Below are 18,622 nucleotides of genomic sequence, written 5' to 3' on the forward strand. Positions count from 1 at the left end.
TAATGTTACAGTGAATGAGCTTCAGATTTTTATACCTACACCGACGCACCTAATTATCTATCCACTGTTCTCCCCTCTCCCCTCTAACACACACACTGACCAGACACAAACTTTATTTTGCTCTTTGGAAAGTATCCCCTAACACATGTTACACACCATATTAAAGGACCAAACGTATTCTATGTATGCAGTCAAATCTAGAGTATCATGAAACAAACACTACACGTTCATTTTAATACAAACAAACCTAATATGTGATTTATGATAATGGCAATTTACAGTTTGTGAGAGTTAATTTATACATAAATTTATAAATTTATTTACACACAGCAAAATAGTTAAATGCAAATTAATTATGCACAGAAGCATCGATCAGTACCAGGGATGCCCCCACATGATAACAGTGTTGCAAGGAGCATGAAATCACCCATATACAGGTGGGCCTTTGTGGGACTGGCAGGGGTCAAATGGTCAGACTTAGGGAAGACAGCTGACAAAAGACACAGACTGGCACAGTTGGGAGTAAACTAAACATGTGGTGGGCTGCTTTGTCTGACGAAAAATGGTGGTAGCCGTCTTCAGCTACAAACCCATCTCCGACAGGCTGCTATTTTATTCGCAATGTCACCATTACCTATAGTTACATTCTGAGTGTCATGCATAAAGTCAAAGAAAAATAAGTTTTCTACAAATAGATAGAAAGATAGTACTAAAACGAATGTCATTCGGTGGTGTTACAAGACTGGAGCACCAAGATGGGTACAAACAATGGGTAGAATGACAGTTTTTTTGCGTCTAGTAGTAGCAAGGTCCCCTGACCATAGGTAATGGCCGGGCATCTTGACTGGTGATCATTTAGTAGCAGTCAGTGGATGGGAGATAGTGATACGTGTGCGGAAATATACAACAGTAAAATATAAGATCAAGTACTCAATGTTCCAGTGCGGATGTTTAGCCTTATTGCCAACGAAGGATGACCAGCTGTGACGTACAACTGGTGATACCAAGAAATCTGCTCCACCCACCCGAGGTAGCCGTTCTATTTATAGTTCCCTCCACATAAACAACTACCTTTCTTCTGAGTCTGCAGAGAGAATTTGCTTTGACAACTAACACAGTGTCACTGTTACTCTTGCGAAACGACTTCTGATCCTGAAAATGAATGACCTCTACTGGAATTCCGGATTGTATTAAAGACTTCACCATAGGCGTGTCCTCTGTGACATCACTTTCAAATAATATTAAAATATCTCTGTAGTGAAGGGCAGAAGGATGACTCCATGTTCTTTCTTGAGTCACAGGTCTTGTTTCCATGGCAGTGATATCTGGATCTGCAAACATTTACAGCCATTAGCACATATAGACACTAATTACATAAATAACTATTCAGGTGACACATGTATAGCTATATATATAGTGGTCAGGGTTAGAAACTTTAGAAGTAGCTAAGCATTGACAGCATGTTGACATCTTGTGTTATTGTGTGTGAGTTGACATTTCCATACACATGTCCATCAATACGATGCTTAAAGTACAAATAAAAAAATTAAATACCTCTATCTGTAAGATTAAGGTCTCGTTGTAAAAATGTGGCAATGTCCATCCCGCAAGCGTCACAGTCACGTGGCTCTCTCAGGCTATGACCTTGACCCAAATGGCAAAAGATCTTGACAGGTAAGCCGTCCGTAAATGGTAGATGCTTGCTAGTCGTATACTCACTACCATCAGCCATGGATAAACTTTGTTTCGTTTGTCGCACAACAGCTGGGGGCAAACTTACAGGAATTGTAATAAACCTTTCTTTCCAACCATGCAATTTGAAGTGCCGGCTGCAGCTGGCGACCCACAAGTGAAGGTGTGGGATTTTCTCTTGAAGCGTTTGAAGAAATATTTTGACTTGTTTTAATTTCTTTCTGAAAGAAAAGAACCGTCAAGCACAACTTATCGGCAGAACAATTCTGAAAAAAATACAAATCAGCAGCAATTTAAATCATTATCCATCATCATTTATCATCCTCTATCCTCCATCATCCATCATCTATCATCTATTGTCATCCTCCATCCTCCATCATCCATCCATCCTCCATCATCCATCATCATCATCCATCATCCATTCCCATCAAAGGATCATGAGCACTTACTTCTTAGGATTCAGCTCATCAACCAATGCAAACAAAGGTTTGTCCTTTGCGTGATTAATTAGCAACTGAATGGTATCGTCTAATTTCTTATCGTCATCTCTGTTGCACAACACAATGTTTATTGTCTTTTGTTTACTTTCGTCTTGAGACTGTGCTGAAGATGTTTGCTTTAACAACCCTTCTAGTTCCATCGTAGCTCCACCACGTTTGTCCAACGTGTTTATCAGGTACACGGTGTGACCCCTGGCTATCCACTTTTTTCCCACCAAAGCCAACATTCTGGTTTTTCCAGTGCCGGGTGGCCCCTTCAAGAGCACCCGGTGCTCATCAAGCAAGCTTCTCATATCTCGGTAGATGCTGTATTGTTCAAACAAGTCACCGATCAGTGATACGGCTTCGCTGAGGGTCTGAGGCAACTTGTAGTGCTTAAGTTCATTTGGAAAATTAAGACCGGACTGGGTAGCAGGACCACAGAATCTGCCATTCAAATTTAAAAGAATTATTAATGATTGTATAATTGATATATATATACTTAAACTGGAGACATTTTGTTCTCGCTACTATTTGTAATAATTTGTATTTTGGTTTAATGTTCTTTAAATTGCCATTTAATTTATTTATTGAACCCTTTTAATCCACATATTTTCCTTTTAGGGAAATACAAATAAACTCTGTCACGTTTCTGGGCTGACAGAATCTCACCTTGATATTATTATTTGAAAGAACTCATCGGTCATGTTGGGTTCATCTGCAGGTACACTTATCACCCGTTCCCACCAAGCTCTGAGATGATTTACAACAGTAGGATCGACATTCCATGGGACACTGGGATTTGATAGGTGATCAGCACACAGACACAGGTGAGTGAGGTCATCAGTTTGTTTCAGTCTCATGCAATCATTTAAGTCCTGGAATTTATTATAAAAAGTTTATAATAATTATAAAAGTATGATGTTTATTATTCAAAGTTACAGGTACTTCACTTTTGCTATAGACCATACAATTGTGCATTCAGGTGGCAACATAATAAATAAAAAGAGTGTGTTTAAAATTCTTTACTTAGGCTAAATTAATATGACGTGATTTACTATTTAAATAAAGTTGTGCTTCAATAAAGTTAATTTCACATTTTAACTATAACTAACACCAGTTTACAAATTGAAGTAAATGGTAAAAGTTCCTAAAAACAGATATATTCCACGAACATCAATTTCTCTAAACAAAAAACAGCTTACCTATGTCTGACTATTTTATTTTGTTTTGATAAAGTTATAAAAAAAACCTATTAAAAGTAGATAAAACAAGCTAAAATACAAGCACAATACAAACACAAGCAAAATAGAAAGGTTCACCTGAGCCACATTAGTATGTTTGGTGATCACACGTTGTAATGTGGACAATGTAATGTTGGGTACCATTAGGACCAGTTGAAGTCTGATTGGAGCAAGATCTGACAGCAGGTGATGTATTACACGATCTGCCTTCTTTAGCTGCTGTATGGCTTCAGACACATCTGAGACTATAATGTCATCAATTGTCTCCTCACTATCATGACTACAATCGTCTTTGACAGCCTTGACTACTCCAACCAATACCCCATGATGTCGATGGATAAAAAGAGCATCAAAGCATTCTGTCCCCTTGTTCTTATTATCTCCCTTGAGACTAGAAAATGTAGGCAAGCTGTGTTTTGCAAAGCAACTGCCAGGACTGTTCAGGTAGTCTTCATACTTGAACTGTGTCAAGACAAACATTGGTTCATTGTCCTGTTCTGCCATCTGGCGCAGGCAGTGTACAACGTGTTGCATGGCTCGGTCATGTCTCATCTGCCTCGGGTCGGGAGGGTCGAGAACGAAGATAGTTTTATCGGCCACAGACTGTGTTGTACATCGAGTTTTGTTGAAGTAGACAGGAGGTACAAAGTATAACCCATCAAGCATATTCGGATACATTTTTTGGACATTTTCCAATAGGCTATCCTGAAATTTCTTTGTCAATCGATTGTACAGATCCTGAAAAAAAGTTAAAGTAAATTCTTAAAAATCAAATTTAAGGTCAAATATTTATTGACAATTTCTTCGTAATTTTGCAATAACAGATATTGAAAAGATGAACTTCAACATCATCAATATCGACTAGAAGAATGAATTCTGACGCGGTTGGTGTCTTGAAAATGAGACTAATTTGACCTACTCACATTTATCATTAGCTGTTGTTCATCCCCTTGAATGATATCAGTCGTTCGTCGAATCCTGTATAGAATCATTTGATAAAACAACACCAAGTTGTGTCTCAATTCACAAATATCATTACTGCTACAGACATAAATATGATAATTGAGATGTAGAGATATTGTATAAAGTTCTAAGTGGTGTCAAAACCGATGAAAACAGAGTTAATGTGGTAAATTAAATAGATATTCGTCATATTTTTAGTTTCATGAGTGAAAAGGTCTTAGTGATTTCATGGGTCTGCAGGCTATCAGAGAAAATTACAACAAAAATGATTCTTTTCGTGACCCATCAGCCAAACTCTAAATACTAAGTTCAGTTTTTGCCATTAAGTTAAAAGTTGTTATACGGGTCTGTTTCATGTTCTCATGTTTAAAGTAATTTGTAGAAAAAAGAAGTAGATAGTGATCTACATACTCAACAAGATAATGTTTTATTGTCTCTTGTTTGTTACCATCCTAAATATTATATAAATACATGCATTGCTTTATCTTCTTTCTTAGGATAAACAAAATTAGCGAGTAATATTAGAATTTTAACTTTTACATACCTGCTGTATCTCAGTATAAAGAAGATGAGTATAGGTACCGAAAGAATTCCAGCTGCCAAAATTGCTATTAATCCAATCGCAAAACCACTATCCTGAATATCCGTAGTGACTAGTACAAACACAAAATGGAAAGAACCCACTTGAAAGCAAACAAAAAGAACAATATTTGTCTTGTTTTAGTATAATAAAATGTCAGACAGATTTGTATACATAGACTATGAGGTATAGATAATAGCAAAAACCAATCAACAAAGTGAACTATTTATCTCGAAACTAATTCTCTTGATTTTAGGGGAACTAAAATCAATCAAAAATAACATGACTGTAACGTAGTATGCATAAAGTAGTTTCATATACATTGCAAAACAGTTCCAATACAAACGAGTCATAATCACGGAAAATATAAAGAAAATGCGAAGATACCAACAAAACATGAAGATACGAACACCAAATTCAAGCTTTGTTAAAGAAAAGACAATCTGTGGATTGTTTACATGAAAGCCTTTATCAGAAAACCACCAAAGTAAATAGTCAAAGGAAACGAACTTGTTGGCTAATGCTCAAGGAACACTATTAGTAATTTCATATCGGAAACTAATATTTTCAAAAACATAATCTTGAGGTTAGAGTGCAATAGTAACGATGCTGGCGTTCATAAAATAAAATGTTTCAAAACTAAGTTAAGAGTTTCATTCCTAAAAAATAGAGATTAACTTACCATTCACAATTTCCAGCTGGCAGGTGGTAATAAATTTTGCATCATAGTTAGCCATTTGACAAGCGTATGTGCCAGCGACAGTTGAAGACACATTGTGAAATATAATGTAAAAAATTCTGCTGACACTAGCTTCATATGTGACATCGGGTTTAGCATAGCATGACATGTTGCCCTTGAGCCACCAACAGTCTACAACAGCATCTGTAAATCGTTCATAGTTGTTATGCATTTTATTTCGTTGTATTTGTTTCATGTAAACTGTATTCTTTTTTATTTATTTCTTTATTTTTTAATATTGCAAGAATTATATTTGTTGATTCATGAAATATATTCAAGAAGCAGGAATTATCGGCGATGTAGGTAAAAAAAAATATATGATCAAATGTAAAGAAATGAGCAAGAAACATTTGTACAACATAATAAAATGTTGCTAAGTAAATTAGATTGAAAATAAATAAATTCGGTTATGTTTAAGTTCATATTATTAAACATTGCACCTCTGTCTTTGGTTGGATTGTGGTATACCCCGAAATCTCTTTTGGTGACATTCAGGTTTTCTGGAAAGTTACATGTCAGAACCGTGTCTTGGAACATCTCAACAGGCGGTACTGCACACGTGATGCTTCCATCTGAGAATGCGTAGATTTATATATATATATTTAATACCACAGTATATTATAGCGGTACAGCTAACAGCAACAAATCTCGCAAAAAAGACCCCAACAGAACTAGAAAACAAAACATAGATATATGTAATCACTTTTTCATCTCCTTTTTTCCATGAAATGTGGTAAACTGCTAACATCAATGCCTTATCAAACAGGTTCTCATAAAAGTTCATTAGTAAATAAAACAAAGTGAGGTCATAATATTCAATCATAGAAAAACATATTTCCATACTTTTTCATGTTTATGTCCTCATTCTTAATTATTTTATGCACGCGCTCACACTCACACTCACACACAGATAGAAATTTAAAAAATGATCATAAAGAAATAAATGCGGTTAAAGGAGAATCAAGATGACAAAACTCACCTTGCCCTGTGACAGTAACAGCACACAGACAAAACATTAAGAAAACGTTCTTCATCGTCCAACAAGAGAGCTGACTATGGCGAAGGTGTGAATTTTGGCCTAAACACAAAACGTTGATGATTTTTCTTCATCAAACTTTGCTCTAGAAGTTACAAACACAATAGATATATATATATTATCACTGAGCACACATCCAAACATACAACCATACCCTTGTATCCACAACTCTTACTCACTCTTTTTGTCTCTCTTTATCTTTCAATCTCTCTCTCTCTTACACACACACACACACAAAGCATACTGTAGTATTTAAATGGAAGTGCTTTACATGTAAATAACAAGACTGAATTGTTGTGACCTATAGATCGAAAAAATCATTGTATCGTCTTTGGGCAACGCAGAACAGACCGAGATAATCAAAATGTTAAATTTGATTCATATAGACAATAAATAAACTAGCATTTTGTGCCAAAACCTTTCCACATAACTATATAATCAGCTTGTCATTTTAACTTTCAATCTTGTCACCTCATTTAGAAAAAAAGAAATTCGTACTTACGTGTCACCACCGGCAAGCGTCTTGCTCCTCTTGGCCATTCAAATATTAATAACAGGAGACATTCAATGTTCACAAGTCAGTTATAAGGCACACCTGTGGGAAAATGTCAGCTATTACCACGACCTTTACAAATCAGATCCGGATGTCAATCTAGGTTAGGAAGGGTCACGATATGACATCGCACTTACTAGAATGCAATGACTCATCCCCCATATTATGCTATCTAGGATCAATATTATGTATGTATTTATTAACAGGTGATGTCTAACTCAGAACTAACCTGTAATAGTACAGACCATGGTGCAAAATAAACACAACAAAAGCAAAACCCTGCAGACAATAACGACAGTTTTAAATGTCATTTAAACTTATTTGAAAAATCTCTGAGAATGTCACACTACGTTGTTGACCTCTTTTAAGTAGCATCCCCAGCTCACCATCTTCTTCATCTGGCAGTGGCTACACTGGAGGCACTGATGATATAGAGAGATGAGATGTATGTTATAAATAATTTCTAAGGTATTAATGTTCACATGTAAAGTATGCTAACCCCTGTAGCTTGTTTCGCAAAGAGGGCTGAGGAGATTTATGGGCTATAAATTTATTCAGGTTTCTTATAAAAACATTTACTTTCACGTATATGAAAGGTTTACCACTTTCACAAATAGTCTGGTTAGCGATAACGTTTTGTAATCGGTGATACACAATTGCTGACCTGGTATACACTTTATTTTGCTGTTTATCACAAACATTTATGTTCCTTTATAAGTTTCCCGCTTATTATGTAGAGATTGTTAGTAGTATTTCATGTGATAAGCAATGGAAAGGTCTTTAGGAACATTTAGTATCGGTGGCATGCATTTAGTTTCCCAGAGAGTAATTAATCATTCCTGAAACTTTGAAACTTTTATGGATTGATAAACAGATTTATGGAGTCATAAAGAGTCATGGACACAAAATTAAATCTATACTAGCTAATAACTTGTGTATTAATTTATGATAAAAGAAATATGCAAATAATGCGATGCTTCTCTACCATAGAAATCAGTCATTTTAGCCATGATAGTCGAGTAAGTACTGAAACAAGACTTTATGTCATTACCTGGAATGTCATGGTGAACATGGTAAACAGTTAAATCTTTCTTGGTGACACTTGTGGGAAAGTAACATGTCAGGACAGAGTCATGTAAGGGCTTCACTGACAGTATTCTGTATGGGATCTGTTCCTCTGTAGCAATATATCCTCCCGAATTTAGTCTGTCCTACTTTCCAAAACTTGAGAATCCGGTCTGTGCGGTTTTCGAGAAATGTCGCTCACCCCTCTAATATTTCCATTTAGCACAAAAAGATTTAGGTAGGTCATTTCAGTCAAAAAAGACAAGAAGGGTTGTGTGTCTGGTAAATCCCATGTTTCTCGGGTAGCACAGCTGAATTTAGATAAAAGAGGTTCTAGGGCTGTAGCTGATCAACATATTTATACATAAAATAATAAAGACAACAAACTATCCTTTACAGTAAACTATTTTCACTTAAAGGGCAACACGAAAGCAATATTATTTCCTTTTGATCAGGTTAATTTTATTTTAAAATACAAACTCTTAAAGTATTTATACGTAAGTATGCATAATTTTCAAGATAAAAACCGTCAGTCATCGGTATTCTCACTTGGAACTAAAATGAACATAAGAAAACTACTTTCCTACCGTTGTGTCCCTTTGTGTAGAAATAACAATATTTGTTAAAGTACATCTAAAAGACATCTCCAATGAACTGAGAGACATAACAGGAGCATAGAAAATTTAGGCGAGGACTGAGGTCTTGTCGACATGAACAATTACAGCAAAGCACTGATTTGCTTGAACCAACAATAGCTGAAAAATGTCATCTTCATTATGTTCTCTACAATCTCATCGCATTATCAAGCAAAAAATCTGCATAAATATTACAACAATGATTTGGATTTACATTCTTGTAACAAGTATAGTCAATGGTTTACACGCTCTTGAGAATGGCTATTATCCGGAAAGGTTAGGGTTAGTAAGTGTGATGAGCTTTTTTACCTCAGATTCTAGATTAATAAGAAGGGTGAAAAAGAAGGCAATGCGATAAGCCAAACATCTATATATATGGCAAAGATTTCTGCTTGCTTTAGGAATTATTAAAAACTGCACGCATTTGAGATGAAGAGTCAGAAGGAATGTCTCCTAATTTAAATTCTGCTGCAGGCCACCAATGTCTATGTACATGGTCGAGTTCCCATTTGGACACGCAGCTTGGCACAACCAGACTCTCTTGGGAACACCAGGCCAATCAAAGACCGACACAAGAATAGCAAATGTTGTTTCCAAACCATATTTGCTATTACAACCATGCAGTTTTCACGACTTTATTTTGGCAGCAGTGACCCGGAGGACTAGGGACATTACTTCAGCCGTACCCGCTAGCGCGTTAAAAATCAGTGAATCCAAAGTAGCGGGAGATGAAACCAGTACTAGTTGGGATGTACAACTGGTTATGCTTCGCAGCTTGTTCCACCCCGCAGAAACGTCTGATGGCTTTTTAATTCCCTCAACATAAATAACCACTTTTCTTTTAATTCCACACAAGAAACCGGCTTTGGCGGCAACAACAACATTATTATTCAAAATATCCCCCTGGTTCTCGGAGTCGATAACCTGCACAGGGATTCTAGATTCTTTAAAAGCAGCAATCAAGGGCATAAACTGTGTAAAATCATCTTCAAACAACATTAAAATGTCTTTGTACTGGAGAGCTGTTGGATGCTTGTATCTTTTTTGAGGTTCCGAGGCAAGCACGTCCATTGTGGCAGAGTTTGTGTCTGCAAAACATATAGACATTCATTTTAAAAGTATATGTGCACATTATGCTTATTGAAATATATTGTCTAATAAATTACACTGAGCAATAATTAATCGCTGAAGATTCAGTTCAGATCAAAAGTTAAAGTGATGGCTTTTGGTGTTGAAAGGAATATGATAGAGGAAATTAACTGCAAATCGGATATGATCCCAGTAGTAATGGTGATGATGATGGTGATGATGATGATGATGATGATGATGATGATGACGACGACGACGACGACGACGACGACGACGATGCAATGGCATACACGTGCAAAATAAAAAAAATGCACGTGTATACCACGCTAAAACACATAGAAACTGTCTTTTATAGATAGGTCATCACGGCTCTGTACATGGTCTCATTATGCTTAGACCTCCACGATATCGTCTTTCACAGTTGCGTATGGTTTTGAATTAATAAACCCTGCATGATGTGTTACTGTTCATGAAAGGAGGCAAATCTTATGCTTAAAGGTCTTCAGTTTCTAGAAATTTATTTTAGTCTTTTAATAAAATGTTGACATAATTTCTTTTGAAGGGTTATGAATGCGCTTGAAAAAAGACCAAACATTTTTACAATTTATTTTACATCTTCATAAGATGGCTCTAGATTGTTGATTTTAGATGATGTTTTGGTTTGCAAGTTGGCAGCATGTCTTCCTGAATGGTCATACTCCAGCAATGAATTTCACTGGTTTATACTTTAAGCTTTCAAAAGAAAGAATTGTCAATCGTTCCTATTATAACAAAAAAAGGTAATATAAAAGGGCTAAGTATTTGCTTTTTGATTAGGCATTGTCTTTGGGAAAACAGACTAAGAAGTAAAACTGTCATGGACAGGATATAGAGGGTGATGGGGAGGTATCACCCCTGTGTACCGCCCCCTCCCCGCCAACACAAACACACACACTTTTTAAGTCAAGAGTCGGACATATCAAATTTCATCAAAACAAAGATAAATCGTACCCATGCAAGAAATACGAAGAGCTTGGGATAAAACGTTTAGGATGTTCTTTCCACACTGTTCATAATCTATGTGCTTGGCAGATGAGTAGCTGTGTTTAATGTGCATCACAGGCATGCCTTCAGTAGGTGATGTGAACTTGCTCTCTGAATACGGCACTACGCCTGGAATAGGGTTTTCCTTCGCCATCTCTTGTAGTACTGATGGCGGACAGCTGATAGGTACCGTCAGAATCTCCGACCGCCAATCTTTTGGAGTGTTTTCAGTACTGCAGCTGCTTGCCCAGCAATAAATATCAGGCAACCACGAAAGAAGGCTTCGAAAAAACATGCGAATCTGCTTTGTCTTCTCCCTGTTAAGACACAGCTGATATTTAATGAATAACATTTAGCACGCGTAGTATTAATAGTGCAATTAATATTAGAACTATTCTGTATTTAATTTAAAAGCTACCTTGTTGGCACAAAAATTGTTCGTTTGATAGATCTTTCAATGACAATTTTTTTTCAACCGTATTAAAATTAATATAATCCATCACTTTCCAAAACAATGACAAAATACGAAATAATAGCAAATAAGCTTGGTAAAAGTTTTCTGTACGTACGTAGTAATCTCCACGTCATCAGCAATTACACATACAGACTTTTCACCTGCATTTTCTTTCAATCTGTTAATCGTGGAACGAATATCTTCTCTCCTGTCTATGTTACAATTTAAGCTGACAACCATTCCCTTCAGTGAAGTGCCTGATCTTTGTGCCTCCTGCAGAATCTTTACTAGTTGTATTGTTGCAGAAGTAAGTTCAGCTGAAGTATTAACTATTTGCACCACACGACCTTCAGATAACCATTTCCGTCCCACTAGACCTAACAGTCTTGTTTTTCCTGTGCCTGGCGGCCCTGAAAGAAACACCCGAGGCTCCTGGATGAGGTCTGTCATACCCGGGTACAGTGTACAACGATCAAACAAGTCTCCGGTTACGGACACGGCTTGATAAATAGTTTTGGGCAATTGAAGAGAATCGGGTGTTCTTGGAATGTCGAGAGAAGATGTTGTAGCAGGCCCACAGAACCTGTAAATAAAAAGTGTTTTTTGTGACAATGAAACGTCTTAAAACAATATAAATATATATATATATATTTAATGATTATATATAATGATTAATTTATAATAGATAATGACTATAAAATCAAAAAATGTTATATCGTCCTATGTTAATTTTGTTCCTTGTTTCTTTAATACATCAATAGCTGTTTAAATACTGTTTAATGTCCAGTATAAGTCTTTAGTAAAAGAGGGAAAAACCTTGGTTTATAGACATTTAACCCATATTTTCTTCCTTCAGAAAAAGTAAGAGTCCAAAATCTGGACGCAGAGAGAACAGTCAACATGGTCCGCAGGAAGAGTAAAGTCCAACTTTGTCTGGACGTTTTGTCTCTCCTGCTAAATCCTTCCTGTAGAAGAGCTGGTGGAGAACAGGAAACAGTCTCTACTTTCAACATTTAATCGTCATTAGCTGGTCTTGTTCGGTCATGTGACCCGGCAGGACCCCCGTCGAAGTCTATCCTTCAAGACACCTTGGAGGGTAGTTGAGACCGTGGTGGTCAGAAGAAGAACTAGCTTAAGGACATAAAAGACTCGAGGTCGTCCTGTACAGGACCTGCTGACTATCGCCCACAATAGACAAGATTGGTGGGTCTGTCAGCTGTAGCGTCTATCCATGGGAACCCTTCAACGACAGGGACTGGTCAAGGGACAAATGACTAAAGAACAGGTGTCATAAAGGTCATCTTCTGTTCCGCAAACATAGGAGCTAACAACCAGGATGTAGCTTTTTTGCAGAGATTGCATATACATATTATAAAATCATTTTAATATGTAACTGAACCAAACTTAGGACCAACTTACCTCGCTATCAAGCATTCATACAGGTCATCGTTCATAATAAAGTCATCTGTAGACGTAGTCATCAAGCTGTCCCACCAGGTCATCGGTTGAGGGTCAGTCAGTCGATCGGCACATAGACATAGTTCAGTGGGTACGTCCTCGGTTTCAAAGCTCTTGCGCAGCTTCTAAATCATCATCATCATCATCATCATCATCATCATCATCATCATCATCATCATCATCATCATCATCATCATCAAAACATTTTTGTGACGGTGTTCTGACAGTTTGTGTTTTTAGACGGCATAACTGTTTAAGACATTTAAAATATTCATCGAACCTAGATTGAGTTTGTCTTGCAACAACAGTAAGATAAGAACTCACTTTTTATCAATGGGGTAATTTGGGGTTCATACCTTCGAGGAATACAGGAAGGCTGCTTGGCACTCTACTGACAGTTTTTGGTTTTGAATCACCTACAACCTACTGCCAAGGTATTCCAACACAGCAGCGACAAGGTAAAATCCAACAATAAGAAATTAAGTCCATTTCTAACAATCAAAGATAATACTTGGATATCAAAAAACATTTTAAGAGTTTTTCAGTTTGTTTTTCGAACTGCTTTTCCACAAAAGATATTGTGCGCTAAACAACTTACCTGAGCCACACCAGGGTGGTTGTGGAGTGCACGGTTTAGCGTGGACTGCGCGATGTTGGGTAAAATCAAGAACTGCCGAACTTTCGGAGGCTGATTCTGGTCTGACATGAGATGCTGCATCACACAAACTGCCTTTCTCAATTGTAGAATAGCTTCAGACACCTCTAAAACCACCGCGTGATCAATTGTCTTCTTTTTAGCCTGACTTTCATCATCCTTGTCACCAACAGTCTTTACCACCCCAACCACCACCCCGTACTGCCGATGGATGATCAAAAAATCAAAACAACCGATCTTGTTTTCTCCTTTCCTTTTTTTCAGACCAGCAGGAACAGGCAGGACATGTGTTATATACTTATGGTCAGGGTTGTTCAAGTAGTCATCGTAGTTAAAATGTGTGAGAACAAACATTCGTTCATGTTTAGTTTCCACGATTCGGCGCAAGTAGTTCAAAACATTTTCCATGGCTTGGTTGTACTGTACATCACTGGGGTCAGGAGGATCAGGAATGTAAACAACTTGACCGGCGACAGTTTCTGTTTTGTACCGAGTTTTGTTGAAGTGGATTGGAGGCACAAAGTAGCAGGCATCAAGCATGTCTGGGAACATTTCTCTGACTTTCTTTAACAGAAAATCTTGAAATTCCTTCGTCACTCTTTTGTCCTTAAAATTACAAGAAGGTAAAACTATTAGTATACAAGTATTTATTTAGATTAATCGTATTTGTTAACCCCCTGGGACAAAGAACCATGTGAAATGCAAATATGTCAAAATGTTTGTTATTTCTTACTATAACTGATGTCAGCTCATTATTTTGCAATAAAGTCCTTACGTCTATGACAACCATTGCTTGATCTTCTCCACTTTCCTCGATATTTTTCCTCTTGCATTTACACTTCCTGAAGGAGATCCTGTTTAACAGTCAATTGAGTAGCACTGATTTACACTTCCTACTACTCAGCACACTATATATATTGATATTGTACATACTTTACTGTTTTATAATGATTTATGTAGGTTCTTTTCCACACAAAGTGACCACGATATAGTTTTGGCACGTTAAAGAGAAATAATGCTCGACAGTCAGCCCTTCTCAGTAAATAACTTTTTTTTAACTTATTGGGTATTTCCTACCTTTTACGCATCACCACTACGATGATGACCAGAATCACCAAAATAACACCAACTACCAATATTGTTGACACTATGGCAACCACAGGGTTTCCGTTATCCTCTTTTTCAGCTGAAAGCCAAAGTTGTGGAAACGTAATTAAAAGTAAAAGATTCAAAGAACGCAGAGCCGTTTATTGGAACCAATATGTATAAAAACATAAAAATAAGCAAGAAATCCCCATTAAAAACAAATATATCTATGTTTATATGCATTTAAACAGTCCTGTTAGATAGTCACTTGGCATTCATTAATATAATTCAGTAGTTTTATTTAAATCGATACTTAAAATCACAGAAACTAGGAATTCCACTTAATAAACTTTAAGTTAAAAAGTCGGTCTCTTACCAATCTTTATTAGAAGGTGACAGGTTTGAATTAACTTCGGGTCATGGTTAGCAATCTGACAAACGTATTCTCCTTTTTGAATTGACGATACATTTAGAAGTGTAATTGTAAAAGATCTGCTGACACTCGCTTGATACTTGATATCCGGTTTTGTAGAGCAGGCCATCTCACCTTTAAGCCACCAGCAGTCGACAATATCATCTGTTTATCAAACAATTTAGCAAAGAATCTATTTTAGTTTAGAGCTTTCTTTCTTCTAAAAACGTTCACAAAACATCAACTACTTGTTCCAAACAGTTTTTTTACTTCTACAGTTTAACCCTGTAACTTTATTCCAAGTATTATTGTCATAAGCTTTCTAGATATATGGTAAACTTACATACGATGGAGAGAAATTTATTAAAAGTAAAAGCTAAATTTAAAAAAAAATTCAAGAGTTTTAAGCATAAAGAAATAAATAAAAACAAAAGTTTAACCTTCAAAAATCGTCAAGGGCTACAAGAAGTAGTTTGTGATTTAAGGAGAGATTATTTATAAGCGTATGTTTCGATGATTTGTTTAACCTCTATTGTCGTTCAGGTAGTGGTATATTGCAAAGTCTTTCTTTGTCACATTCAGGTCTTCTGGAAAGTTGCAAGTCAGAACCGCGTCCTGAGACATTTTTACTGGCGGGATAGTACATGTTATGTGCCCCTCTGAAAACACAGTAAAAATTACCTTTTTCTTAAAATTCTAATACTTTATTATTCCATGTTATAGCTTCTGTTTTCTTGAAATCTTTCTCTCATTTTATTCTTCAAAATATCTGATGTACACAAAACTAAAAACGTACACACATTAAAAACACACGTACACAGTCAAGCACACACATTCAATAAATACATCTTAGAGTCACAGTGAAAGAGAGAGGGGAAGAAAGAGTTAGGGATTGACTGATAGTGATTGTACCTTGCGATGAAGCAGTAACAATCTGCAGGAGAAGCACCAACAGGATTTTCTTCATAGCTGAAGATGTCAAAAGAGCTGAGAGATGGCCTCTTTATCGAAAAATCCAGCAATCATGTAATGTTCTAGCTCTGTCTACCCAGACTGTCGACAGAATCATATCACAAAAGATGAGCTACATATCAATGTATTTTCCGTGAAAAAATGTACGATTGTTCACGGTTCCCGGCAAGCCTACATGACATTTAATGTAAGAGCAAATAAATCAAACGGCAAAGGAAAGAAGATTGTATAAATATCACAAGACAATATCTTGCTAACCTGTGTTTCTACAAACTGTTCCAATAGATAATCTAAGAGTAAATATTATCTGCATTTTATCTGCCTGTACACCAAAAGCTGTCCATGTGACGATAGAGGTTGCGAGGTGACCTATATCTGTCGGATGGATGTAAGATACATTATGCGCAGTTAGCAGCCACCTTCGACTACACGACGAAGAAGACCAAATTTTTGATCTTGTAGAAATAAACTCTTGCACACACTAAATGTCCAAATGCTAATGAATATTTCATATACACTGACATATGCAAGTAAGATAACACACCTAAACACTCGCACACATAGATATTAGAAACACAGCTTATCTGTGACAATACACAGAAGCTACTGAGAAACCATTTCTTTGCACACTGTTTTATTTGTGATTGAGGGGTTCCTCTTTTTATCGTCCATACTACAATTTCATGTCATTCATAGACAAATGCTGAACTTACCTCTAGTTTGTGTAGAATGTAACACAGACACTTGCTAAGCACGGCCAATGAATGCCTTTTGCTTCTGCAAAATACTTTAGTAGGTCACGTGACTTTGATAACAGTCCTATCAGTTCTACAATGAGTCGTCTTATTATATATTCCGTTAGTTTTTTTTTTATCATATGTACCATGTTAACAACTGCAAACCTTACAGGTTTCTGTACATGTTGCTGTCGTGTTATCTACTACAAATCACATGACACATTGGCCTCTAATTAGATACAGGTATTCCCGAAATCTGTACCCCTTCTCTCAACATCCCGTCCTGGTAAATTATTATATGAAAACTATTAAAGTCTGGCTTTGATTAACAGAAATCTTCATGGACCGTATTCTTCACTAAGCGTATTGATTATTCTTTAATTGTGATGAACACAGAAAAACAGACTAGGTAATAAAGTAAGAATAGCCTTAGGTTTGAATCAGGTAAGACTAAGTCAAGGAGTAGAGGACCATAAAATGTTTTTCTATATTCTTAAACATGGGTGATGGATATCAGAAAACATGGATTTTAGCTACACTGATCACACTAATTCACTCTCATGCTAATCACTTCAGAGATGCCTCATTTGCTTTATCGCTTCTATGACTAAGTGATATACATACACAGAAATCATCTTGTACAGTATTGTTAGAAAATACAAGCAAATGCCATGTCTATATACATTTTACAGAAGATGAAGCACATTTTCTACTCTATTGTCCTTGAAATATCTAGATTTTGTCCAGAGTATCTAAAGCATAGCCCAACACATCGGAAAAACAATCCCTTATTCAAGTATTGTCACGCGATAATGTAAGAGGAACAAGATACTAATCATGGTTTATCTACAGACGTTTTAAGATAAGACGGGTGACAAGAGAGCTAGTCAATGCTGATGTTGCTCTGCTTATGAAGAGCGTTTCGAAGCATATCAGTATTAGGGAGAGGATATATTGTTTGCATACAGACTGTATGTATGGTAGGGATGATAGGGTTAAAAATGGATCAGTGATTAGATGAGTGGTGGGTTAGAGGGTTGCTGCACATTGTCTGCATTCAGATAGTCGGGTAGAGATGAGAGGTTCATGAATTTAGAGAGGACTGAATGAGTGAAAGGATTCTTTGGAATCTTGAGCAAAATTCTCCAGGGACTATGTAATGAACCAAAATAGAAACGTAATTGTAAATAATGTATATTTTGTAAATCACCAGAAATCGCTACACTACATCGCGCGTACCACTCAACCCCATAATCATACTCCAATGCTTATTTGCGATTAACACATTTAACTGTCACTTGTCCACCCGAGGTAAGAAACATTGTCGCTTAATCCTTAGAAGGCAAACTTTAAAGCGGACCAACAATGCAAGATGATAGTGCATTGTTTAAAAAAAATGCTAAACTGAATTAAACAATGTCTGTAAGCTGCACTCCAATACTCTTGCATAGAAAAATCAGCATAAATGGAGAAACACAATAGCACACGTATGGCTTCGGGTTCACATGGAATCTCAATAGGAAACCTACTATCAGGTCACATATTAGAATTTTATTTAGAAACTTTGACTAAAGTTTAAAAGAAAAAGCTTCAAACGGAGTTAACTTGAGATACTGGTCAGTAAATCGTCTCCACATCAAAATGTAAAGTTGCAGTTTACATTGTATTATTATTGAATATTTTTACTATGTGGGATATTTGAGTAAATGTTTGCATCTGTACTATTGCTCTTAAAATTCCTGCATTTTTC

General features: G+C 36.4%; 2 protein-coding genes across 3 annotated transcripts; both read right to left on the reverse strand.

Annotated features, from left to right (window-relative positions):
* Window positions 1-96: 96 nt before the first annotated feature.
* On the reverse strand, window positions 97-8,668 carry LOC112575054. 2 transcript variants are annotated; one of them, XM_025256582.1, is made up of 13 exons: window positions 8,338-8,668; window positions 7,646-7,708; window positions 7,236-7,328; window positions 6,677-6,775; window positions 6,138-6,269; window positions 5,641-5,841; window positions 4,923-5,031; window positions 4,339-4,393; window positions 3,494-4,153; window positions 2,844-3,049; window positions 2,142-2,618; window positions 1,555-1,913; window positions 97-1,331 (listed from the first exon to the last, which is right to left on the reverse strand). In XM_025256582.1, the coding sequence occupies exons 4-13, from the start codon at window positions 6,729-6,731 to the stop codon at window positions 958-960; spliced, it is 2,628 nt and encodes an 875-aa protein (XP_025112367.1). In that variant the 5' UTR covers window positions 6,732-6,775; window positions 7,236-7,328; window positions 7,646-7,708; window positions 8,338-8,668; the 3' UTR covers window positions 97-957. The 2 variants fall into 2 exon arrangements, with proteins under 2 accessions (XP_025112367.1, XP_025112368.1); XM_025256583.1 differs by lacking the exons at window positions 7,646-7,708; window positions 8,338-8,668 and having other exon boundaries at window positions 7,236-7,637.
* A 123-nt stretch (window positions 8,669-8,791) lies between these two features.
* Window positions 8,792-16,979, reverse strand: LOC112575053. Its single transcript, XM_025256581.1, has 11 exons — window positions 16,849-16,979; window positions 16,076-16,216; window positions 15,691-15,822; window positions 15,128-15,328; window positions 14,743-14,851; window positions 14,441-14,519; window positions 13,609-14,271; window positions 12,972-13,135; window positions 11,668-12,135; window positions 11,066-11,415; window positions 8,792-10,074 (listed from the first exon to the last, which is right to left on the reverse strand). Exons 2-11 carry the CDS (start codon window positions 16,128-16,130, stop codon window positions 9,614-9,616), a joined length of 2,682 nt encoding a protein of 893 aa, XP_025112366.1. The 5' UTR covers window positions 16,131-16,216; window positions 16,849-16,979; the 3' UTR covers window positions 8,792-9,613.
* Between the last annotated feature and the right edge of the window lie 1,643 nt (window positions 16,980-18,622).

Source organism: Pomacea canaliculata, linkage group LG11, assembly GCF_003073045.1.
Source record: "Pomacea canaliculata isolate SZHN2017 linkage group LG11, ASM307304v1, whole genome shotgun sequence".
NCBI classification, from domain to species: Eukaryota; Metazoa; Mollusca; class Gastropoda; order Architaenioglossa; family Ampullariidae; genus Pomacea; species Pomacea canaliculata.